This window comes from Neolamprologus multifasciatus, chromosome 23 (assembly GCF_963576455.1).
Source record: "Neolamprologus multifasciatus chromosome 23, fNeoMul1.2, whole genome shotgun sequence".
NCBI classification, from domain to species: domain Eukaryota; kingdom Metazoa; phylum Chordata; class Actinopteri; order Cichliformes; family Cichlidae; genus Neolamprologus; species Neolamprologus multifasciatus.
The window spans coordinates 28,799,933-28,827,034 of NC_140460.1; the positions used below are offsets into that span (position 1 = coordinate 28,799,933).

At 40.6% G+C, this 27,102-nt stretch overlaps 1 protein-coding gene across 3 annotated transcripts in view; it reads left to right on the plus strand.

Annotated features, from left to right (window-relative positions):
• Positions 1–23,581, plus strand: part of ncam2a (neural cell adhesion molecule 2a) — a 401,748-nt gene extending 378,167 nt beyond the window's left edge. The window contains exons 16-18 of one of the 3 annotated variants that reach the window (XM_085152561.1): positions 5,665–5,872; positions 6,339–6,378; positions 18,185–23,581. In XM_085152561.1, coding sequence (XP_085008687.1) covers positions 5,665–5,872; positions 6,339–6,378; positions 18,185–18,241 — 305 coding nt within the window. In that variant the 3' untranslated portion in view covers positions 18,242–23,581. The remainder of the gene's footprint in view (positions 1–5,664; positions 5,873–6,338; positions 6,379–18,184) is intronic. The other 2 variants (XM_085152559.1, XM_085152560.1) reach the window with 2 other exon arrangements.
• Positions 23,582–27,102: the final 3,521 nt, after the last annotated feature.

Sequence of the window (27,102 nt, forward strand, 5' to 3'; positions counted from 1 at the left end):
GCGGTTGTGTCAAGGAAGAGCTTGTGATGTAAAAAAACCCCTGCCAAATCAAATATGTGGGGTACCCGCTGTGGTGACACCTTGTGAAAAAAGGAGCAGCCGAAAGTAGCTTTAGGTTAACTGGTGACACTTAATTGGAAATGACTGTGGATCTGAAATAGATAAAGCACTTTAAGTATATTGAATAAACGGCTATATAACCATATGGCTTTGGGTAAACTGTAATCTTAAGCACTTTGAAGAGCAGGAATGAGATTATATAAATGCCAGTTGGATTCCTTTAACAACAGTTTGAACCTTTGAACGTAGCTCTAAAAGTAGAGTACCGTGCAAGTCTTGATCCACCTTTTATTCCTGATTTGTTTTGGGATTTACGTGCAGAGATGTATTCAAATTTATGCACACATACATAGAAATGTATATAGGGAAAAAAAAGTTTGTACAATTCTAATGAGCTTGAAAGTCAATACTTGCTGTGACCACCTTTATTCTTCAACACAGTCTGAACTCTCTGGATGTTTCTGCCTTTTGTTCTGTTCTCTGTCAACATGATCCCACACTGCTTCAATAATGTTGAGGTCTGGACTCTGTGGAGGCCGATCCATGACTGATGGTGTCACATAATCAAGTCCCAAATTTGTCAGTGTTGTCTTACCGAATTTGGTCATTGTTTGCAAACTAATTTAAATGACCTCAGACCATACGTACAAAGCAGTGATGATGCACTGGCAGTACGCGCTGTACTAGAAAATACAAACGCACATATTTAAACTCAAAGATGAGCCTATTAAAATCACATTAAATACAATGCCTTTCTTAGAAAACAACATTTCTTTAGCATCATTATTACATCCATACAATATTGATTGTAAATAAGGTTAGCACGTTGTTAAAGCAGGCCATACGAAAGGCATCATACGTTTTGTTTTAAACCTTTGGTGCTATGTTTCTAAAGATAAATTAAGAACTTTCCAAGAGTATTGACTAATGCACTGGCAACATTTATTGAATAACAGATATGAATGATATGATATGAAACTGATACCCTTTAATGCTTTCCTGATCTTATCGCTTTCATCACCATTTCTTGGCAAAAATCCCGCTCATGGAGGTTCTTCCAGTAATTGCGCTGATCGCCTTCCTGAGCTAACAGATCAGGTGCTTGTTGATATCAGCGTGGTGACATCTTTTTCTTCTGCTCTGTTTCTCCTTCTTTTGTATTGACTTTAATGTAAGCTTCTTTTTTTAGGCATGCTTTCACCATCATTCGATTGTCTAACTTACATGTTTTGGGGTTTTTTTATATGAAGACATTGTTCTGTGGCTATCGTCCTAAATAAGTTGTTCACGTTTTAAAATATGTTATTTTAAAATATTAATCTATTAATAATAAAATAAATGTATTATATTATATTAAATATATTCGGATTTGGTTTCGCTAAAACAGACTATCATCTTGTTTTTAATTTAGGAGCAAGTGTGTGCATTTCACTTTATGTAAAGACAGTGAAAATATTAGTATCATTAGATAACCCTTTAAAATCTAAACTGTGTAATAATTACCTTTTAATATTTAAATATTATGTTTCATATTTGTTTTGTTTTTTATTTGTATCATATTTGTTGCCAGGTGTTTCATCAGATTCGAGGTGTTACCTCCTTTGCACAGTATCACCTTAAAGCACTTGTTGCAGGCTGCTGAGTTTGCATCTTTTGCTGTGAAGTACAGCCAGACTTTTGACCGCTTCACCTTGGGCATTTTTAATCTGTAGCTCTCCTCTTAAAGAACGTACGTAAAAAAGGCACCGAAATAAAGCACCGAAATGTGCGCTGCTTTTCAGTCTGGTTACTACCTTTTATGTCAGAACCGGTGCCATTACCGGTACCCATCCCTACTCAGAAGTGCCTTGAGTTTTATAATTAATGACATAGACACTGTATAATGTCTATGGCCCATCGTCAAGGGAGAGCACCTAAAACTTAAAGACACAGAGCAGACTGTGGCAGTGACAGAGTGACTGCTTTGAAAGCCTGAAGCTACAGCTGTGTGATGATGGCAAACAGTTAAGTATGGCTTAAAGAATGAACTGATATTTTCTGCCTTTTCTGGAATATGTGGATGCTTCCTGGGAGCTGTAGAGGTGTTGTTTACCATTTCTCAATCTGTGGCTTTAGAAGCCAGTGGAACCTAGACACACTTTCAAAAGGTGAGATATAAAACTGTAGCCCTCGGCGCAGCGAAAATATTGATTCAGTCGACAAGTTTCAAATCCCAAATCCCTCTGATTCCACGAAAATGCAAAGTTTTAATTAGAGTTCCTTTTGCCACAAGGTTCTTTGTCTCTGCCTCGCTGTGCTTTGACTCGCTGCCAGGATCCGCTGTCTGCCGTCTCAGCTCCAAGTCAAGAACAAAGTCACTGACATAAGAGTCATTTGGGTCGTGACACTGTGCGGTGCAGGAGTATTTGGGAATTTACACATTTTTTTGTTGTTTGTTTGGCTCCATACTCCACCGCACTGGATTTGAAACAGTAGTTGAGGTTGAAGTGCTTGCTCTCGGCTTTAAACGAAAGGCATTTTCAGCGAGAAGGGGACTGTATCACTGTTTTTTTTTTTTTGGATGGTGCAAAAAGACACTAGTATAAGGATTCCTGCATCCTCAAATATGTAAACCACAGTGTGTCGAAAACAGACCATGTCTAAATACATGCCTCTTTCCAAATTGTTTCCTTTATACATTTCAAGATCATACTCTTGAAGGGCCACTTCACAGATGTTACACATGAAGTTCAGCTTCTAAAAAAGGCACATTGACTTCTCCACCTTCTTGTCAGCCCATTAGCACTTATCCATTTCCTGTTCCAAACGCGTCTTTATTGCTAAAAGCAAACAAGCTCTGAAGCTCCGCTGAGAGTTAAAAACCGTCCATATTCTTTCAACACTTTCTCACAGGTGTTAAACTCATGTGACAAATAATGTTTTCACAGGACTCTTTCTACCTTCACTGCTTCCATAGTAAGTAAGAGTGCAGCAGCAGACAATTACTGCTAATTAAATCCACTTGATTAACTGATTATCAGCTAGTGTGATCACCTTGCTGAGGTTTGCTGGTCTGGAGCATTTAGGTTTGTGTTAACACACCACCATGATCTTTCAAGGAGTTCACCCCAAGGTCAGACCATACGATGCTCAGAAAAACTGCAACTAGCCCAAGGGTGCATCTCAAAGTCTACAGGTCTCAGTTAGCATGTTGAATGTTAATGTTTGTGACAGCACAATTAGAAAAAGCTGAACATGTTTGGCTCATATGGAAGATTTGCTGTGACAAAGGAACATAGCATGGTGGAGGTTTGCAAACCACAAGACCTCTCGAGCAGCATCCTTTGGACAGACCAAACACAACATATCAGCATATCATTTGGACTTTTGCTGCAGCAGGACTTCAGCACCTTTGAGTTGAGTTATGGATTTATGAGTCAATGTGAGGTCATCAGTTTGACAGCTAAAGCTTGGCCATAATTGTGTCATGTAACAGGACAATAAACTCAACCACAGCAGCAAATCTACAACAGCATGGCTGAAAAATATAGAATCACTGTGCTGCAATGGCCCAAAGTTTAAACCTCAACCTCGATTGAAATGCTGTGCATAATAAAACCCCCGCAAACCTCAATGAAGTGAAGCAACTTTGTAAAGAAGAGTGGACAAAAATTCCTCCACAACCACATGAGAGACTCATCAAATCATACAGAAAACAATTACTTCTAGTTAATGCTGCTAAAGGTGGTTCAACAAGCTACCGAATCATTGGGTATACTTATCTGCCACTGTTCAATCAAGCCTTAGCATGTTGCAGCAAACAAATGTCGTAGCAGGTTGGAGGGTTGGTACTTCATCAATTAGCAAGCAGGTAAATACTCTGGAGAATGAAGTGCAACATGCTATTAAGTTGTATTGTTGAGAGAAAATGATCTGGTATTTTTAAGAGATTAAAACTCAAACTGCTTTCTGCCTCGCAGGTTTTGACCTTTTTTTTAAAAGATTCTTGTTATCAAAGATAAACTGTTGTAGGAGCGATATCTGGACCTTGAAATTGTTTACACTGATTAGCCTGAGGCTTTGTGCTTTCAAACAGTGTATAGTTCCCCACACAGTTTAGCGCAGATTCAATTGGATAACATCCAGAATGAGATATCAAACCATCTCCTTTTTTTTCCTTGAAAAACCAAATGGTTCATGCATGTAAATTCATCTTTCTATCAAACATATAACATATAGGTAGAAGGCAGCTTACACCTCCTGCGTTCAGCTTGCATTTACTTTGTGGTTTGTCAGGATGCAGGAAGTCAAACAAAGCCTCCTGCAGCATTTTCCCCTTGCTCACTTATTTTTTTATTTTTAAATTGGAGGTGCCAGACTACACCACTCAGCTGCCTCTGAGTGCTTACACCTTCCCATTATTGTCTGATCTCCCTTTTTTACTTACAGGCTACTGAACACGCAGATGAGAGCGTACCTAAGTAGAAAAGGTCATTCACTCTCACTCTTCCATCACTGATTACTTCTGGCAAGGTCCGACCTCCAGCTGTCAGCGTTGATCCTGCAGTGGATGCTCCGTTTGCTCAACCCCAGGATCACTTAAGGCCACAGCTCCATTCAGAGAGACCCACTGGGAGCGTCTCTTTCCTGCACTACCTTCATTTTTGTATTACTTTCAGATGGAAGCAGGCCTCGCTGCTTGTACCCAACTGAGCCGAGATCTCTGCGTGTTTTTAAGAGCAGTGTGTTGACCGCTCTGAGAGAGAGCATTTACTTCCGAGCTGAAAACCCTTAATTTAATTCCCGACGGGATTCTGTTTAGTGCTGCGAGGTATAAAACAGTGGACGAAGTGGCCAGACCATCAGTGCGTCGATGCTTAACGCGTACTCGGGCTTCAGTGCAGAGCTGAACGTGTGCGCCAACCTCTGCACCTGTGTGATGTTCACATTTGGCACATGATACAGGAGGTAGATGCAAGGCCTGAGGGCAAATATGGCCGAGAAGAACTGTTTTATTTTTGCCCTCTCTGCCAATTAAATGCTCAGTTTTACGAAGCGTTTACTGTATTCTAAGTGGAGATGAAGCCACATTTGTTACATTTCCACCTATTTTGGAGCACTATAAATCTCATTTTGCTCAATTATTTAAAATCTTTCAAACTTTCATTCCATGAACTATATATATACAGAAGAAACTTTATAAGGCAAGAATTGATTTGTTTTGGAGGAGATTTGGTGGATTTACGCTAATAATCGAGATAATTCCACCCTCCTCCGAGGATTGTGCGCATTGAGGAATTGTGGATTAGGACTTATCTGTGTGTTGGAAACCATCCAACTGGCTCTGGAGGAATTCATTGACCTTGGAGTAAAAGTTTGGTACAGCTTTATAGTTTCCCAGGGAGGAAGCTGACCTCCAGCCTCGACTCTGCAGGCGTCCGGCCTGAAGACACAGGAGTGAGACAATGAATCCCTTCCAGCTCCACTGATCCCGCACCCAATCTGACCCTAACCTCTGAACGTGTCTTAGAGAACAAGTCAGCGAACCAAATTTGCTAACAGTGGTTTTATCCTTGCTGTGTGTGTGTGTGTGCGTGTGTCTGCCTGTGTGTTTCACTGCCTTAGCAGAATCCCTGTTCAGCGGGCTGGGGCTGGGGGCGGTGGTGGGCCTCGGCCTGGGAGCGCTGCTGCTGCTCCTCGTGCTGGTGGACGTCAGCTGCTTCTTCCTGCGTCACTGCGGCCTGCTCATGTGCATCACGCGCACCCTGTGCAGCAAAAAAACAGCCACCAGCGGCAAGGGCAAAGAAATCGAGGAGGGGAAGGCCGCCTATCTGTGAGTATCCCCTTTGGTTTTCTTTGCATTGTTCTTTTTTGAAACCTTTGACTGCTTCAGTCCAAGCGTTTGATTTTGTGTAGTGACAGCATCAATTTTGCCAGCTCATGCCTGAAGAGGGAACATCTGCTGTGGGTGTATCTTTATGGCTGAGGGTTATGCTTCTTCTTCTTCTCGCTGTATAATTTTTGTGCAGTAAAGAATTGAAAGCCCTGAATGGGTGAATACAAGTCAATACAAAGATTTTGAGAAATTGGTATGAAAATATCTAACAGAGAACAAAAAAAAAGCCTTTGCATTTCTCAGAAATGAACAATAAGGCCTCCTTTTTTTCAAGGATCTCGTCCCCGAGTGACTCGCTGAGCAATAACATTAGCGGTTCATGCCATGTTCATTCCTCTTATGTATACGTATATATATTTAGTCTGAATGAGAAAAGGAGATTTCTTTTTACCATTTACTGTAGGTACACCTACAACAGCCGCCCAGCCACCCTTTCAACCACAGTATGTCTTTGATTACGTCTTATTCACTTACATCAGTGCCTTTTACATGATGTGCAGCAAGTTCACCTTTTAAGTATCCATTTGCATGCGTTATGTGAGCGTGCATTCGTTACATGCATGTACAACCGTGTACATTTTGTGCTGTCACGCTTTGTTTTCAGCCTTGTGTGTGTGTGTGTGTGTGTGTGTGTGTGTGTGTGTACCCGCCTTTATTTCATGCTATATGCATGCTAATAGTCCATGAGTGTTGCCACAAGCATCTCTGAAAAGCATTTTCTTTGTTTCCCCCTCATCAGACAGCATGCAATTTAGAAGCCTACCCCCGTGAAATTCATGGTACAACTGTTTTATGCAGGGTGCTAACTACATCGCGGTGTCTGTGAGATAGCACAAACAGGGTCTTAGTCACTGGCCATAGCCGTGCCTGTCAGTGTGCCAGCAGTGTCTGAGATGGAGAGAGAGGGCACATGTGAGGAGGAGGTGGAGGAGGGAGGGGTTTGAGTTCTGCTGAGTCACTAATCTCGCGACACTGGAGGGCCGACTGCCTGCCTGCCCAGACAGCACACGGAATCTACAGAGCAGCAACTCACAGAAGACTTTACACTCTGTCTGATGTGTGCATGTGACTAGTGTCACAGTCACATACAGTACAGCAGGATGATACAAAATAGTCCTAAAGGTAGTATAGTGACGATATACAGGTACATAGTGACTGATTGTTAAAATAGAGTCAGTTGGGCAATCAGGTGATTACTGCAGCAATAGCGACACTGGATTTACGTTGTCAAAGGCATACTTCAGCAGTGTAGTATCTCACTTTCATGAGGTAGAGCAAATGACGAGAGAAAAATCCAACACGATAGAAAGAGCAATCAAAAATTCTTTGTGTCTGTTTTTTAATTTACTTCAGAAAAGTCAATGTCAGTGGTTTCATGCAACTGTGTTAATTAACTGCTAAGAAATATTTCAGGTCACTTTATTCACATCATTTGCATTATTGCAATGAATAAAATACTATCTTGCTTTTCAGGTTAACTCGATGGCTTTTTCATTAGAATAACACAAATGACTCGATCAAACGTAAAAACACTCCTCTTTTAAGTAAATCCACCTACAGAGGAGTCTTTAAAACCAACAAAATTGAGATTTCAACTTTGAGTAAAAGATGAATCCTAAATTTCCTATTTTTTAGGCATCAGTGGTCATATAAATCTAAAGGTTATATTGCTGTAAATGTAATTACAAGCTTGTATGAGTGTTAATCAAGCTCAAGGCTTAAACCATAGTGTTTTTAGTAATAGTGTAAAGTATTGTATTAAATTGAATTATTATGCCCAGTCACCACAGAATCTCGTGGTTTTCTCTTCAGACACATGCAGTTAAATGTGACTTGGATTCAGGGCATTCCCTTTTAATTGTTGAGTTTTATCATCTGAATTAGTCCTCCTGTGGAAAACTACCCCACAGATGTTTCTGCAACCTTTTATTTTTACATCTATTTCAGTTTTTCAGTATGAGACCTGCAGCCATCGTGTAAATGTGAAAAAACAAAAAACTACTTGTAGTTTTTTATGGTGACATCAAACAGCAATTGAAAGCGAGGCTTAAAAATAGTCACACATGAGGCTCAAACTCCAAAACACTGGAGGTATTTTGAAATGAAATCACTCCCCATGTGGTGCCAAGGACATTAACATGGGTCTTTTCAAAAAGTTGGCACAAACAAACTTAGTTGGAGGACTTCTTGTTATCACAAATAGCTCCAAATTACCGGCAACATTTTTGGATTTCACAGGAAATGACACCCCCACACATGGATCAACACTAACATATATATGAAATGCTGCAGTTCATAAAAATCTAGTAGAAGCAAGCAGAGAAGTCAGAATCGCTAAAAGGCAAGTGGTTGAAATTGTCATATAAACCAAGCTACTAATTCTAAACATGGACCAATCTATGATCAGCACATTGTTATTAACTTTATTTAAAACTGACAGGGCTAATCATCAGCAAGCTTAAAATTATGCCAAAAGAACACATTTCGAATGACGGTAGTGTTGATGAAGGAGGTACTTGAGTCCATCTGACAGTACCTCAGAGATTGTACAGTACTTGTTAGAAACTTTCTGGTTGTTTGAGCACTTTTGATTGTTGTCCTGTTGCAGTCCGTGTCTCTGCAGAGAGATTGGTTTCGTAACTGGCAGTGAAGATGGCCATAACTCCTTTGAACTAGTGTAGCGAGAATGGAGTAAATACCATGGTCTGCTTTACAATGAGTCATGCCACTGAGCTGGAGACTAATAAGATAACACTTGAAATAATACAACTCCAACTGAGTTTCCAAGATGTCAATAGTGCAAGTCTGAAGGTGCTGAGGGGTAATAAGTTGTAAAGACTAGCGAAGCGTGAGCAACAGTGTCAATAATAACATCAATGGAGAGCATCTACAGTGATAAATAGCATGGGGTGAACTTCAAATTAGGAAGGTGATGAGTGGGACAGATCAGAGTGTGTGCTGGGTGTCTGTTCTGAGAATGTGAGCTGAGGAGTGTGTGGGCTGGTTTGGAACCAAGAAGAAAATCTGGTGGGTATCGCCAGTGCACTTCTGACACAGCAGATTTTAATTTTCGGGGTTATAGAGGAGCCCGCTCTCACTCCCGAGGCGTAACATGCAGACGTTTTGTCACGTCCCGGGGCGTTCCTGAGGAACGCAAAAGGAGACCTTCGGCGTTCTTATGGTATGCGGCGGGTTATGGCCGAAATCCAGTGCAATGACGCTCCCGCGGTAATAGACGTTCCAGCCCTGTATTCCAGCCCTAAACCTAACCTTATCCCTAGCCCTAACCATAACCTTTTTCCTGAGCTTAACCATGACTGTAATCATGTTAAATAGCGTGTTTCTAAGTGGTTTGAAAAAAAATAGCGAACATGTGTAGATTGAGTCCATACGGTTCTCATATTTCCTCATTTTTCCGAGGTCGTCATTTAGGAACGTGGTGGGTAGCCGAAAACGTAATATGTTGACGATTTGTCACCTAGCGTAAAATGTTACGCTTTGGGAGTGAGAACGTGTTGTATAGAGACAGTTTTCCAACCTCAATGTGGTGCTGAAGGTTAGCAGAGCGACCACGCACCCAGCAGTGCAGGGTTATTTTGAAGTTGGAGCTAGGCTAGTTCTACAAACACACGACAGAGAGTGTGTGGGTGTCTTTCTGTTATGAATCTGCGGAACACACTGGGCTGCATAGCTGCTTCAGGGAAAGTTGAAAGACTCAAGTAGTACTGTTGACTTCAAAAGTCCTCACTTCCAGTTTCAGTCTTAAGTTCTTGTCAGTGTGCTGAGATATCAATAGGACCCATATAGAGATAGAAGAGAACTGGTACACCTAATGGACCTCTAGTCTGTAGCATCAAGTCAAATGCGACTCCAGCTATACTGTTTAACCCCTTACGACCTTAAAAAGTCACTATTCAGGCAAAAGACAGAAAAAGTAAATACATGCTTATGCAGGGAAACTTAAATTGATTCATATTCTTTCTACCTGCATTTAATTTGGATTCTGTGTTCATTTTTTTCTTTCTGGAAGTTTGTTTTTTTCCTAATATTCATTGCTTGTCATAGTTGTGCAGCCAGCTCCAGTCCCATCCTGTCAGTCAGTGAACCAGAAATAGATTTGTTACTGTCGGGCTCTCCAGTAACCTGCTGGCAAGAAACCCAGAAGAACAGTTTGGTATTGACTTTTAATACAAAACAACAGCTGCTGATAATCTTTTACCCAGAGACAAAAAGTCAGTGTTGAGTAAAGCTGATGATATGTCACAGTGACATTTTAAGCGTTGAGGTGGCGCAGGAGGGGCGTCTGGTGAAGTCTCTGTTTATTCAGGCTTAAGAAGTTTGAGTAGAGGCTCAGTGATAGATCTGGCTTGGAGTCGATAGACTTTTGAAAGTGTTTATATATACCTGATGACTCCCGGCAGGAAATATAAAACAGAATGGAAGATTACAGTTAAGGCCATGGCAGCCTGGGGATGGAGCAAGAAAGAATTTCTACAGAAGTGTCAGTCACTAAAGAAAAATCTGTTTGAGATGCCAGTCAGCCGTGTTGTTCATGACAACTTCCTGTCCACTAACAACATGGAGTACTAAACCAATGGTGTAAAAAGAAGTTCAGAGTGTTTTATTTGCCCCTGTTGACGTCACACGAATCCCAAATGAAGACTGAACACACTTCGTTCCTACTAGTGTCCTATAATTGAAGTGGGTAGATAAAAACCTAAAGTTAGCAATTACTGGGACTGTTTTAATGCTATGCTAGTTCGTCCCCTCCCATACGTATAATGTGATAAGAAATGCAGTGAAAAACTTGTGGTTTGACGCTATCTTAAGTTTTTCCAGCTGGACACCTGCAGTCCAAGCAAAGACAACAAAAGCAACCTCGAACCCCACATACTGTGCATGTGCACACGTACTCTTAAGAAAAGAAAAAAAAACCTGATTATTTTTGTTTGAATTAAACAAAAAGTGGGGGGCTAAAGGACCTAAACGAAATAGCCAGTTGAAAGACACTTTGAAATCTGTAAATGCAAAGAGATGCAAAAAAAAAAAAAAAAAAGTCAAGCATCAGGGGAGTAGCTTACCTAGCGTCAGCTCAGAGGTAACATGTTAGCCTAGAAATTTGTCAGACATGTTAATGGTTCCACAGTGCTTAGCATCGACCATACAAAGCCTAAAATCTTAAGGACACGACAAAATTTTCAAAATGAAAAAGGCAAATTCACTGAAAAATCACCAGAAATAGCTTCTGAGTTCTAAAGCTATGACTTTGGTGACACCTTAAGTCATTAATACTATCTAATGTAGCAAAACAAGAGGAACAAATGAAAGTATAACTATATTTTGCATATGTAAATTTAACTTTAAGGTTTAGCTGAAGGATACTGCATTAGAGAAAATGAAGTTAAAGGTAAAGCGAATTAATCAAAGAAGAATTATTGTTACTACATTTGCTGTCATTCAAGAATACACCAGGAGTCCTAGTGCTTCACCATGTTTTTCTATAATGTATTGTTCAACGCAAGCACATTCATTTTTCTCCCTTTGTTTTCCTGTTTCAATAAAATTAAACATCATTACAGGGATCCAGAGCCTCTTCATTCTCCATTTTCTTTTGAAAGACAAGACAGTCTGTGCTATTGACATGTAGAGAGCACATAAATTTCAGATTCTGGAGCAGCAGACTGAGGTGGATGACATTTAATTAAGTGTGAGCTCACACTACTCTTAACTCCAGATCAAACAGAAATCTGCTTGTCTCGAGAAGCTAAAAGGCTTTGGCTGGAGCATACCTGACCGTGTAAAAATGAGAAAAAGGACATATATCTGTCTGGTCTTCGTTTCCCTACATTCTTATTCCGCAGTCGTGTAAACAAGCTCATTTCTACATCAGGTCAGGGAACAAGGCGTCTGATCCACATGTAAACAGCCAAATTGTCCATCAGCAGCTCCTGCGCTTTTGACAAAGACTTCCACTTCTAAATTCACAGTAAGATCCCAGATGCCAACTCAAAACAAAAAAAAAATTTTGCTGGAAAAAAAAAATATACACGTGTATAGATTTTGATAAGGGTGTAAACAAACTCTCCAGGCATATACCGCAGCTAAGACTGCAAGCCACCTAATTTATCACAGTGAAAAAGCAAAGATTGTAGCCTGCCTTCGTGGCCTGCCATAGATGGCCATGTGCTTAATTAATGTCTGCAGAGGAAAGAACAAGTCGCCCCTGCTGCGCTTTGGTGTCACTTAGAAGCTTACAGATTACAAATACGCATCTGCATACGCACTCTGATATCACGCCAGCGCACCGTGAGCTTCACACAGCTGCTGGCTCTCGCAGCATAATCAGAGGTTTGTCAAGACCCAGTAGCATTGCTGTTTGCCTTGTGTGCCAAACAATGTTTTGAATTGAACTTCTGATGGTGTGTGCATATTTTTGGACAAACAAGCAGTATATGCACACGAGATAGTATGTTCACAGTGATGAAAAATGACTCCAAATGGCTCTATTTCTTTTAGCATTTGGGGAAAAACTATCCACACGATTTTTGCTTTTAACTGTGGCCACAATGTTAAATACTGCACAAGCAAAGATATCCTCGAGATCCTTGTGCCAACACAGATCTGTGTCATAGTGCTGTTGTGATAGAGGAAAATGTAACCCAACCAAGGAAAAGGGTAGGTTTACAAGATGGTAGAGAGACTTTGAAGCTATATGGTTTGGACAACACGTTCTCACTCCCAAAGCGTCACATTTTACGCTAGGTGACAAATCGTCAACATATTACGTTTTCGGCTACCCACCACGTTCCTAAATGACGACCTCGGAAAAAATGAGGAAATATGAGAACCGTATGGACTCAATCTACACATGTTCGCTCTTTTTCTTCAAATCGCTTCGAAACACACTATTTAACATCATTAAAGTCCTGGTTAACCTCAGGAAAAGGGTTATGGTTAGGGCTAGGGATAAGGTTAGGTTTAGGGCTGGAATACAGGGCTGGAACATCTATTACCGCGGGAGCGTCATTGCACAGGATTTCGGCCATAACCCGCCGTGTACCATAAGAACGCCGAAGGTCTCCTTTCACGTTCCTCATGCGGGACGTGACAAAACGTCTGCATGTTACGCCTCGGGAGTGAGAACGGGCTGGGTTTGGAAATGTAGGCAGGAGGCTGAGCTGTAGGTAGTAGAGCTGAACATTTTCATTGGGAGTGACCAGCATGGACAAGATTAGAATGCAGTCAGAGGGACAGCTCAGATTAAGCAGTTTGGAGACAAAGGCTGAGATGGTTTAGACATGTGCAGAGGAGGGAAGATGAAGCTCCCAGCCAGGAGGAAAAGAGGAAGATCTCAGAGAAGTTTCATGGATATAGGGAAGGAGGACATGCAGAGGATTGGTGTGAAAGAGGATGCTGAGGATAGAGTGAGATGGAGACAGATGATCTGCTGTGGTGACTCTTGAAGGCAGCAGCCAAAAGACAGCCCCCCCCCCCCCCCACACACACACACAATAAATAAATAAATAAATAAAAATTAAAGGAGCCCTTTATGAGCAAACACTTGGAAACAGTGGGAAGGAAAAATTCCCTTTTAGAAGGAAGAAACCTCCAGAAGAACCAGGGTCGGGGAGAGTCAGCCATCTGCTGCGACCAGTTGGGGCCACGGCAGATGTATAACTGCAATTTTTATAATTTGAATCAACATATAACATGCGAAATATTGCTTTCTCATCACACAGAGCCCCATCAATAATTATTAACGCCAACCTCAAGTAGTTCTAGAAGTTCTAGTAGTTTTATGTTTTTCATTGCACTTTTTTTGACCATTTGAATAACTAAAATGGTAAAACTATGTTAAGGAGTTTATCAAATTGCAGAGAAGGCAAAGGGCATGCCGTATGCCAACTGCAGACGCTTTAACAGTTACAGTTGCCTCCGCCAATATTTTCTCCAATATTTTTTTGATAGAATTTCTTCTTTTTTTTTTTTTCCTTTTTCTTCCAAACTGTACTGATACTTTGCTTCAGTAAATGGATTCGGGATTGTTTGATTTTGCCTCCTCACTGAAGAAACAGGAAACGTCACACAGCAAGAGCCTTCGCAGAACTTGAGGAAACCTCCCCATCTGAGTATAAGTCCAATCTAGGTTTGCATGGAGCTAATGAGACATGAAATTGGCTTCACTGTGCAGGAACTTTAACATCCACCAATCAACCAAAGGGGGAACCCCCCTCTGGCCAGTTGCAATATTTGGGCTTATTAGGTACAGTATCATGCAGGGTTACTGTTTTATGTTCATGATCTCGCTCACTGAAGAACTCTCCCGGAGCTTGGTAAAACGTCCAGCATGGCAATTTGAGGGTGATTTTGTGTTGATGTAGAGTGCCTTTTAAAATTGACAATTTAGTCGAGGAAATTCAGCGTTTACACAGTGAAAACATCCAGTAATGAGAATAATAAAAGTGTCCACTGATGCACCAGATGAGATATCTCAGACCTTTGAAGAAAGAAACAATGCAAAAAATAGTTAGTTTAGTTAAATAAATACATTTCAATGACAGCAGGGATGACTGATTCATATGCAATGTTTTATTAAATGTCAATAGCTGTATAAGAACTGCATTAGTAAAACAACAAGCTGTTTCGGTCAACCCCTGCTAGCTGCAGGTTCGTATTTATTTAGAGAGTCGTGTCAGCTTCGAATTAAGTATTCTTTCAAAGGAGAAGTTCTACTCCAAGAATAATGTATGAGTCATCCGGGAAATGTTTATCATGTGGATATATCTACCATTAACAGTAATAAAAAAAGATTTTTAAAAAGCTCTAAAAAATTCAAATGATTTTTTTTATACTCAAAAGACAATATAGAGCTTTTCATTTAGAACCTTCATTTGACAGATTGTTTATGTCTCTGAGTCATGACAGACTAGCAGCGGCAAAATAAAAAGTGGAACCGCTTCATGAACTCAGGAAAATGAGAATCTTTAAGGTCAAGTGTTATTAATACTGGCCTGGTATAGGTCTATAATTCCTTTCTTTGTTTGTGACTTAATCCCCCCCCCCCCCTTCTTTTTTCCCTCAATGTCTTGATAGAACTGGAGAAATACGCATTGAATGAAGCGCATATTAGAAGCAAGAGGCCTCTGACAATGTGAATCAATGTAAAAGCCAAAGTTCCTTATTGATCTCCTTATTAAACTTGTCTTACTTCCAAGAGACGCAGGGTAAAAGAAAGGGCTGTGTAGCAGGAAGAGATTCAACTCAGTGCCACGTTCGCTTTGCATTTTCTGTAATTGTCATCTGTTTTCTCATTCTTTCTTTTATTTTTGTTTATTTGCTTTATTTTGTTCTCTCTCTCTTTTTTTATTTTGGTTGTTTGGTGTGGGCGCAAGCTACCGCTGAGAGTAAAATTGCATTTAGACATCCCTTGCTGAAATTTCAGAGCAGGGTTTTTATTCCCCAAAATGAAATGACAAAAGACAGATGCCTGTTTGATTTTACATGGGTAGCCCCCCCCCCCCCCCCCCCCCGTGGTTTGTATTTTTTTCGGTGAATGTGTCCCTGTTGGTTTGTCAATAAGTGGTTTTTGGTTAGGCTTTAGTGTTTTAGAGGCTAGGATGAGGGGATTTGACACTGCTGATAGATATTTCTTTGAAATTTCTGTCCTCCTGGCATTTGAACACATCAAAGGATACTAATTCGATTGACAGAGTGCACATAATGGCAAGAAGCCACCTGTAATGGCACAGAAGGGGAATAATATAGCTTTTTTTCTAATAGTTACTCCCTAGTTATGGGTCATTTTGCATGTTTGAATTTGTGCAAGTCAAATTAGAATAGAAATGTGGGTCATTACAACAAAAGATGTTAGAAAATGCTACTATTTAGGTCTCATTATGTTGCAGCATTACTTTATTCTGACCCACTGCCTGTATTAACCGCACTTGGATAAAGCCAGATCAGCCAAATGCAGATGAAAGCTCTCATATATCATATTGCTTGAAGCACAAGCTGGTTGGATTTTCATCATACTGATGCATATTAGCATAAAGATAAAGCTGTGATGTCCTTCTGCTGCATTACTCAAAACAAAACTCGTGGAAGATTAGATGAACAAGCGTGCCTGAAACAGGGCTGTGAGTAAGTCAAATAGCCCTTTCCTTTTCTGTCCGTCTCAAAATGAGTCAGACTTGCACCATATTGAAGATGTGCGAGCTCTGAAGTTATTGCAGTCCAAAAAAGTTGAATCTGTTCATCTGGACGTAGGGTTTTCAGCGGGAGAAATGTTTCCTCGCTCATCCAAGTGACTTCTTCAGTCTCAGCTGAATACAAGTTTCCCCAACTTGCATAGCACGGAGTCTGGGACCAGTTGCAAGTAGTTATGACAACCAACTTTAAGGTTGAGTGTGCAGCACCTTCAAGCTCTGGCGACTCATTTTTAAGCTGCAGATTTGCACTAGTCTTGGTAGAATGGTGGTTATTAATGAAATGAACTAGCTGTATCTTTGTTTATAAATTTATAAAAAAAAATTATGAAGTTTGTCCCCTTCAGTCTTGCATAAGCGAGTATAACACCTTTGTGCAGTGGAAAACTGACTCAATCTTATTGTTGGTTTATCCCTGTCTTAATGCACCAGTGTCGATGTAAAGATGGCAGACTAAGTGTTCTCAGACTTTGTCCCTATCTTTAAAGCAAATGTTTCAGATGCAGGGAGATGACAAGTTGTATTCCATCATTAGTTGCAAGTGGTTGCTGACATATGTGAATATGATTGCCACATCTCCATTTACGCCGGCCTAAAGACTAGTCACTGAGAAGCTGGCATCCACCAGGTTGCTATAGAAGAGTATGTATTCCATGAGCGGTTGGCAAATGGTTTCTGGAGTTTACTGAGTCATGAGCAATGATTTTGTTCACCAACAGGTTGCAAGGAAGATGACAACTTGGTTGCAAACACTAGCAAACTATTTGCCAAGTGGAAGCAAGAATGTGAAAGTGAAACTAGAGAGCTTTTGCTTTCAAAGTAAAAGTTGCACCTTCTGAAATATGTTGGATGCAAAGTGCGAATGACAGTGGCAATCTACTTGGGGCCAAAGAAATTGCACTGAAGTTTTTGGTGCAGCAAACTCTTTGCAACCAGTTTTGTCCAAGGCGCATCAGCCAGCAACCTCCTGCGGTTACTCGCAGCCGTTTGGGTAATACATATTATTTACTTGGGACTATTTGTCATATGGTCACTGATCGGGCTGCAGACCTGTGTAACTCTGGTGTTATAGGGTTCATCTTAGGCCTAGCCAAAGCCACATTTCCTGCTGTATGTGCAATATGAGGTTGAGGCTTGCATGTGGTGTTTTTTGGGGGGGAATGTCAGTCAGAAAAAGTATGCCATTAGGGAGGGGAAACCTAAAGAAATTGACTTGTTAGAAACAGCGTAAGATAATAAGGATTTTTAATAATAACGTAAAAGAAAATTTGGGTTCTAAATAAGGATAACAGGATGATTATGCTGAATAAAATTAATTTCAATCAGTGGCATTCTTTTAAAGCATTCTTTCAGGACCAAAGCAAATCGATCGATCTACATTGCTATTCCTGAACATACATGGCTTAGTTGGGAATCACTGAACTATCACAGATTGCTGAAACCAACAAATACTTTAGTGTCTATGTACCATATGTGTGCAGTGATTTCTTTAAAAACGTAAGTGGATGCCATTTGTCCTTGGTGAACAGATGGAGAAAGTCCTGTAAAAAGCCTGCTAAGTCATGTTGCTTATAATTATTCATGCCTCATCTCCATCCTCATCAGACATCTAGAGCACTGAAAACAAACACAAGCTGACAAATTGATCAGCTCTCCAACCATCCAGACCAAACACAGGCAAAATAGGAATAATTTGGCTTTCTCTAACCCCTTGTGAAGCCCCGTGGAGGCTGTTATATTTAATATTCCTGCTGCCTTTTCTCTTCAATTAAATTTAGCTTTATTAATCCCAAAGGAGGCAATTCATTCACACACCGAAAGGTCTATAAGGTGGAGTTCAATGCTGTTAGGCACACATTTTTTGAAGAAAACCATTAAGCCTAAACTCTCTTACGGCAGTAATTCAGCTCTGCTTTATGTACAATTTATCGTGCGCCTGTTCACAATAATGGTATGTATGCTTTAAGTTCTTGTAATGACCAAGCTTTGAAGTGCACAAACTGCGTATTTAACTTCCACATTGTGCATTTCTCTGTCTCTGCAGGAAGCTACCGCTGAAGGAAGAAAATGGAAGAGAGGTTCTCAAGCCGGATACGATTGAAATCAAAGTGCACAGTGACAACAGCATCCACACAAAGCCCGACGACAGCAAAGCGTAAAAGGGTCGGTCCTCCCGCCACCAAAAGAACATTCGGATCACAAGACCAAAACCCAGAGAAACTACAACACTGGAAAATAGTGGAGTAAAATACCATATCTGTTTATAGCAATGCCCCAGAGAAAGGCATGTGTAAATACAAAAAATAATAGAGAGAAAATAGAAAGGAAGAAAGTGTCAACCTTTTAGACACCCTGAGTGATTAATGTATCATGTTCTTACAAACATGGCATCAGTGGAAAGCTCTTGTTGATCAATGATTGTATATTATTTTCTGCCTTAAGTATTATTTCTCAGATTCTGTTTTTTTGTTTGTTTGTTTGTTTATTTGTCTGTTTTACACCCCACATGGGATTTTCATGCAGTTGAAAGGTATTTCTAGCACTCTCCTCTTTGATGTCTCTCAAAAAAGACAGTCACAAGCGGAGGCATAAGCTGGTATGCTGGTGTGCCCCAAATATCTCAATGCTAATGCTTTTTTTTGTCTTTGTAAGAGCAATGCATGGGCTGACCTTCACTGCAGGATGTCACAGTGTTTTAAGCCTGTTTCCATGCCTGAGTATTACTCTACAACATCCTTTTTATGCCTGTGATAGCCAAGCTAGGTGCCTAGCTTACAAAGGCAAATTCTCAGTCATTGTACTTTAAGCTAGCAGGCTTCGCTAGCACACGGTAAAGAAGTCCTTAAAAGCTCTGACGCTTTATTGTCTAAAGAAAACTCTTATGTGATGCATTAGTTCTTGGTTGCATTTCTACCTGAAACAATATTAATTTTTTCCAGAAGACTTTAGGCCTAATATTTGGTTTGGTTTGATTTCAGAAGGGCTTTTGCGACTCTTTATAGGTACTCAACAGTATCCAAAAATCACAAGAAGGAAGAGTGTGTTGCAGTCTATGAAGTATACAGTACAAAAACCACACATGTGCATTGATGTCACTGTTAGCAAAGCCTTTTAAATTGACGCCGAATATTGTTGGCGCTCTTCAGGCGTCTCACTCTCTAACAATGTGCGCATAAGAATGTTTTATTCATCAGCTGCATACACCGTAATGTGTCGTATATTGTTGCCAGAGGTTAGCCGCACTGCAAGTCAATTTACGCTTTGGTATACAATGAGTAATGAAAAAATTATGTTAATGTGTTGAAAGGCGTCCCCGTGAGTGCCCTGACCAGTAATCTTTGCTATCTGTAAAAGCAGAAGTAGCAACAAGGTACCACTCAAGGCATGGGAACAAAAGAGAAAAGGTATGCTCGAGAGGAATAAATCAACATGTACGTCATGTCTGTTTTAAATGATAAACTTTGGTTTCTTTGATTATTCTTGCCTCAGATTGGCCTCTGATGCAGTTTTTCTTTCTTTGGTCTGGTCACTATTCTCTCTGATGTTGTCACGTGTTGTACATAGGTGAAAAAAAAGAGTATTTTACAAAGCTTTTATGTAAATATACCCTAAAGGATGTGTCCTTTTTTCCAAATGCAAAAGGCTTGGCTTTTTCTTTTCTTTTTTTTGTGAACACTCCTTGGATGAAAAGCTGTTGGCTGTTTTTTTTTTCTTTTCTTCTTCTTTTCTTTTTTTTCCCTTTTGTTGTGTTTTGGTCCAAAGTTCAGTGATGGTGTAATATTGTTTTTTCCTAGTCATTTGCTTTCCCTTAAGAAAAACCCATGTCCTGAGGCTATTTCACGCATTTCAATGGAGGCAGTAATTACGGCATTAGTGTGCCTTCTCTTTTTTTTTTTCTTTTTTTTAAACCCCCCCCCCCCTCCTCCTCCTCCTTGTGGCCCAAAGTCGCTGTAGCAGTGTAGACCAACAAATGAACTTTTGCTCACAGCTTAGCTGCTTTGTGCCACAGAATGTGTCATAAGATTGAATTGTATTGTGATGCTGTGGTTTCTGGGAAACGTAGTCATAGGATTGTGGGTTCTAATCACCGACACTGGACAGGAACGGACGTGTGCAACTACCTAGTACAACTAGATGTCAGGTCGAGGCTGTTGAGTGGTTTGATGGCATCACATGAATCATTACATGACTGTGTGCGCGCGCATGTATGTGTGCATACATCCATGGGTGCGTGACTACACTCGTCTACATGAATCTGGTTGCATGTATGTCCGCTGAATGTATCTGCACGTACTGTAAGTTAATCTGTTTGTATGTTTGCGAGGATGTGTTCCCATTTTTACTGTTTTTTTTTTTTCAATTTTCCACAATAAGAGTCTCCAGATTCCAAACCTTACACTACATTAAAGAGTTAAATGCTATTCTGGCATTTATTATATTTATTTTTTAATGTTGTTACCTATTTATAATAAAGTGCAAGTACACTTTCCATCTCCATGGTGCACCATGTGGCAAGCGAAGGTGATGATGACCACATGCCAAGTGTGAATGTCAGAGTGCTCTAAGTGCACGGGGCGTTTCCTTTTTAAAACATTTTTTTAAACCGTGGTGCGAGTTGGCGAGAGCTCTCACACTGAGTTCCGGGGTGTGCTCTGATAGTGAAAACCTGATTATGTAGCTCTCGACAGTGATTAATTCCCTAGGCTGCAGCACTCCTTCCATGTGTCTGCCAGCCCCCCTCCTGTCCTCCCCACCCGCCCCCCTCTCCGCCACTGTTCCCTGCCTCTCAGACTCCACTGGTTTTTATCTCAGACTTACGTAGTGCTGGCTTTGTTTTCTCACAGCGAGCCCTTGTACCTGCATATCTCTAAAGGATGGTCCTGCCATGGAGTGGTTCCGCTGCCTGTTACGATCACTGTAAATATGGGAGCACAGTGCCTGGGGGCTACACGATTTGTACATGTTCTTTTGTATTTGAATATGAGTCTAAACCCACCCCCCCACCCCTGTCCTTCTTCTCCTCCGGTCCCTCCTCTCCTCCCCTCTCTCGTCCTCCTTTCCTCTCTGTCTCCTCCATCATCCATCGGCCCTTTTTTCTGTAAAAGGGGGGTTAAAAAACAGGTGTGTTTGAGCTCAGTGTACAGTATGTGTCCTCTTTGTCCCCATGCTCCCCGTGTCCCTTGGACTGTCCCCGCTGAGTGTGCTTTGTGCAGGAGGTGGGAACTATTGATGTCTCTCTGTACGTACCTGTGGAACACTTGTGACTCCTATCATTGGCCGCTGTAAATAAACATGTCCTGGTAGAAGACAGCGAGACGTTGTCGTTCCTGATCTCACTTTTTTCTTTCTACCGACTTTCCATCTTACATGTAGGTGTCCAAAAAAACTTTAAAAGCAAACATTTTTATTTATACAGTAGTTTATCCCTTTAACCCACAAAGCCACAGGTAAGTTTAGCATAATGAAAAGGTCATTTTTCAAAACTAGCACCTCCAAGGCTTAAATCAGTGAAAAAATTAAATTACACTATTTCCTAGACAAGTGCTGTGGTTCCCTACCTTGACATTTTGCTGTGACAAGACTCCAAAAAAGGATGTAACATCTTCGTGACATAACACGAATTTAAAAGAAAAGTTGTAGGCCAGCCTTTGTGAAACTCATTTTAAACCAGTTTCAAATGTTAACATTATGATACGTTAGCATATACACTCACTGGTCACTGTATTAGATACACCTGTTCAACTGCTTGTTAATACAAATATCTAATCAGCCAATCACATGGCAGCAGATCAGTGCATTTAGGCATGTAAACAAGGTACAGATGATCTGCTGAAGTTAATACAAAGCATCAGAATGGGAAAGAAAGGTGATTTAAGTGACTTTAATCTTGGCACAGTTGTTTTTGCCAGACAGCTGTGAGTGTTTCTGAGTGTCTCAAAAAATGCTGATCCACTGGCGCAACAAAGAAGGCTTTGATAATGAAATTACCCAGTAAGCAGCAGGTCTCTCCTGACAAAGATGTCTTGTTAATGTTTACACTGGCTCATCATAACTCAACAAAAGAAGATTGGAAAACGTTGCCTCATCTGATGAGTCTCAGTTTCTGCTGTTACATTTGGTCTGGTGAGCATTTGGCATAAACAACATGAAAGCATGAATCCATCCTGCCTTGTATCAGTAGTTGAGGTTGTTGGTGGTGGTGTAACGGTGTGTGGTATATTTTTTTTGAATACTTTACCGTGTTAATACCAACTGGTCATTGTTTAAATGCCAAAGACTGAGTATTGTTGCTGACAATGTCCATCCCTTTATGACCATAGTGTACCCATCTTCTGATGGCGGCTTCCAGCAGGATACCAGACCATGTCAACAAGCTCAGATCATTTCAGACTGGTTTTATGAACATGACATTGAAGTCACTGCACTCTTTGAGACGTGGTCCACCATAGTTCAGCTGGCTTTCTGCTCAGAGCTGATAGATAGAGAGGGGGACCTACTTGCAATTTGTATGGTACAATTTTTGGCTGTATTAAATTAAAAAGTGATTTATCTCGATATTCCAAACCCTTTGTGTGAATTAGACCAGAGTCCAAACAGTAAAGAAAGCCTGCAAAAATTAAAAAAGAAAATGTAATGAACAATGAAAAACATAAACCCATCATTAGTTGAAGCATTAATCCAAATTTGGTTGTAAATCTTGGTTGCAGTTTCTCACATTTTTAGCTTGCACAGGTTCTTAATGAGGTAATGTAACACTGACCACCATGCAGTCAAAGGACACAGATACTGGGCGAACCTTTCTTTATAATCCTCTAATGGGTAATGTAATGGGTTACACTTTAGTTTGGTCCAGTTGTGATAAAAGCAGACTGCTCCACAAAGACACAACTTTAATAGCTTTTAATTTTTTCCCTGCGTTCTAGTCGATGGAGCTCTTTTTTTTCAGTTTTTTCCTTTTTTTCAGAGAACGGAGTGCTATTCTCATCAAGGTCATTCCTAAACCTTCATTACACCCGCTTTAAAGGCAGCAACTGTGTTGCATCCAAATCTGGCCCCACTTCCACGAAACAGAAGAAGTGCTTTAATGATAAAAACCAGAGCGACTGAGGAGCTTTGCTCAAAGGAGGAATTAAAACAATTCTGAATAGCACGGAGGAGCCACAGTGTTCCTTAACAAAGCTGCCCCCTCTTCAGCGCTCATTTGAAGTCAGCAGATAACGTTTCTCAAACGTCTCCCTCCTACAAGAGGGAGGGAGGGAAGCAGCGGGCTGCCTGTTGGATCCTGGCTGCAAGGGTCTCTGTTAACAAGGGGAACAAACTTCAACTTCATCTCCCACAGGGGCTCAAAGGAAGTCTGCACATCAAACACTGAGCCTCATTTGGATGAGGAGATGCAGAGAGGAGCGATATTGGCCCCTCTCGGGGGGGGGGGGGGGGGGGGGGGGGGGTGCAGTGGAGGAGGGTGGGAACGAGCTGAACAATCACAGGAGAAGAAAAGACACTTTCCTTCCTTTCGTCACATGGTGGACTGGCTGGCAGTCTTCTTCTGCGGGTTCTTTTTATTTTTGCTAGACAGGAAGTTTGGCAAACAACAGAAGGGATGGACCACTCACAAACACACACATAAGCACACTGTGTTTAAAGGACATTCAACACAGCAGGGAAGTCAGGCAAAATGTGAAAAGATAGCAGAGTAAGCCTTCAGGTAATATTTCTCCCTCTAATCTTTCCGTTTGCAGAGAGTCCCATGACACTGTGCGCAGACATCACCTTAATCCCAACTACGAGAGAAGTTAGAGAAGTGGAAGAAATCTCCATGCCATTGTTCAAGTTTTCTCTCTCAGACACTCACGAGCACACATGCACTTAAACGCCTCCTCTCACATGCTTGCACAGAGAATTCCATCATGAGGCGTGCTCACAGGTCATTTTTGAAACTTCCCCAAATTCTTAGCCGCATGGGCAAATCCAGCAGAGAGATTCTTGGCAGGTACAACCCTCCGCTTCCTTAATCTGCTTTATTTCAGACTCTCCCCGCAGAGGTCCATCTCTCCTGATTTGTCAGGAGAGGAGATGGGAAGAGAACGGTAGGTCTGTGAGTATACTGGGGGTGGACTAATTGTCATTCAAGAGTTAGGATACAATAAATCTGCAATGGCACTTTCCTCAAAGAGAAAAAGTAAAACACGAGAGTTCGAAAGTTGAAACTTTGTAGAACTTGCGACTAGGTGGAGTGGTGATATAAGGTTTCCTTAAGGAGGGATCATAATGAGATTTCGTCCACTGTTTGGCATCTTTCTAAGCCAGATGTTTACCCTCAGTCAGGTGACGTTTTCTTTCATGTTTACTTTGATAGAATGGAAAAGCCCAAAATTAACTTTTGAACATGAATTTAGCGGCAAACAACACTGTTATTTAAAGATATAGTGGTTTCCTCAGGAGAATCACAGTCCCTCTCTTTAAAACTCTTCATCCTACTTTTAGTCTATTGAGAGCCAAGACTAAAAACATGTAACTAAAAGTAAGCAGAAGTATGGAATATTAAGTACATTTATTAGTGCCGCCAGCGTTAATCTTGTTAAAATGACGTTAATGCCATAACCGCATAACGAGACTAACGAGACTAACGAGACTAACGAGACTAATATTTATGTTGTATACCTGTTTGTTCATTTAATTGAGTATGTGCGGTTGTTGTTTCACTTTGCTCCTGTGCTTTCTGTTTGGCTCCTCTGCTGTGTTGACCAGACAGATGACGAAACAGAACACAAGAGTGCTGCAAAAACAAAAGTCGTGACTGGGCTCAACATCAGTTATCTCTGCAGTTGTCTTGCATAGCAAGGCAAACACAGAGCAGTGATTGTGTCTCGACTGGTATATTTATAGATTTTGTAAGGAGGAGGTGTGGTTCACAGACCCATTTCACTTTAAAATAATTGTGCACCAGTGGTTCCAAATTTACTATTCACTAGCCAACTACTGCATTTAAACCAAACATGGGATAATCCTCTCACATGCATTTTATTTGTATTATTTTATTTTTTATGTCAGTGAACCCTAAATTTGCAACTAAAGCATTTGAATAAAAATATATATTTAATGTCAGATGCATAAAGTTTTTGTTGACCACCAAAATGAGACGGTGTTGAGGAAAACAAAGAACACTGAAAAATCATGTTCGGCAACACAAATCAATAGATTAAAGGTCATAACTATGGATCCTGTGGGTCTTGTGGGTTGTTAACTCTAATGCAATAAGCAGGACGATATTCTTTAGCCTTTATTTACTATAAATTTAGAGAAATGCTTATTCTATTAGAATAATGAAGTCATTACATCAGACTGGGACTGATGTTTACTCACTCGAACCATAATATAAATTGACTGCAATGATATATGTTTATCTCTTGTCCAATTCTTATTTATCCCTCATATTTATTTACATATCTGTAAGTTAACATTCTTATGACTGCTTTTTTATCTTATATTTATTCTAGTTGCACACATTAGGATCATGTGTATGTAACGTACATAGTGCAGTATTAACAATAAAATTCATTGTTCTTGTTTGAAAGAATTGACTTCCCTCTTCCACTTAAAATCCTGAGCAGAAGAGAAATTATCTCTATTACAGAAAAAAAGCTTTCTGTACAAACTGGCATTGGTGCAAAAAAAAAAACACCCAATAAATACATTTAGCCATGATTTTTTACAGAATATAACTTGAAGATGAATATTGTTTTGACAGTTCGTAGGTTTAGAAACTGACTGGTAGCTGGAGCACGTGGTAAAGTAAAAGCGTACCATGAAGGATGGATACAAATATTTAATGCTGGGAGCAAAGCAAGCACCTTGAGAATTGCATGGAGGGTTGAAAAGGTGAGAAAACTTGGAGGCACGCCATGTTTTGGTGCAAAGAAGATGTGTTTGACTTTTCAGCAGATTCGTGTATCTGGGACTGAGGTTTCTCTGTAATTCCTTCATAAGCACTTCTACCAGTCATTTCAGCAAAGAAGCTTCACTTAGCATTTCTATGGAAGCCATTACATGCCTATACGTCATTGACTTGAAGAGGGGGGAACAGAGATGAATATGCCATAACACGACTGCTTGCATTCACACCTGTCAGACTCAATATAACCTTATTAAATGGCGCAAAGGGGAGCAGGTAGGCAGTGAATTCTCAGCGCTTTCAAGAACTCGCTGATTTATGCTTTATAAATTCAAGATGAGGTCACATCACCTGCTGAAGCTTTTAAAATCGGCTTTCAGGGTGGAAACAGTGCACTCAAAAAAAGATGGAGTGGAATTGGGAACATAAATTGCAGTGGGAGAAAATGAAGCGGCCCAAACTCTATTTTTCTTATTAAAAGCAACTAAACATCAGGCAATAAAGTAGCCCTCATGTTGTCTCTTTCTTTGTCCCGACAAGCCAGCTCTGGGGGGAACCGAGACACAATCCAGATGACAAATGAGAGCTTTATGGCTGTTCGCATCGCGGACTCAATGTTCAAGGGCACACCGGGAGGATTTTCCAAGGGAATAGGCCTAAATTACTTCAGGTTGTAACTCTTTCAAACTGATGCAGCGCCTTAAAAAAGAGAAACACAGCGGTGCGTTGAGCTCAGGTGAGAAAGGCGTTTTGATATTCGGAGCAGACACAGATTAATGCATTAGGACGGAAATCGTGAAGAAGTCACGTATCCTGGTCACTTTATCTCTCTGTGCTGTGATGCGGGGCTCTTTCATTATAAAGCTTGGCGCTACTGTACAGGAAGCATAATTGAGTCTGTGCATATATATCCAAGTGGTGAGAAAAGGCTTTTAGAGCCAGATGACAGAAAGCTTTCCTCACACAATAAAAAACTTCCAGAGAAACACTTGAGTTTCTTTGCTTGGATGAAGGAAGTCATGGGGGGATTATATGCCAGAATCTTATTAGTAAGCGTTTATGTTTCTTAA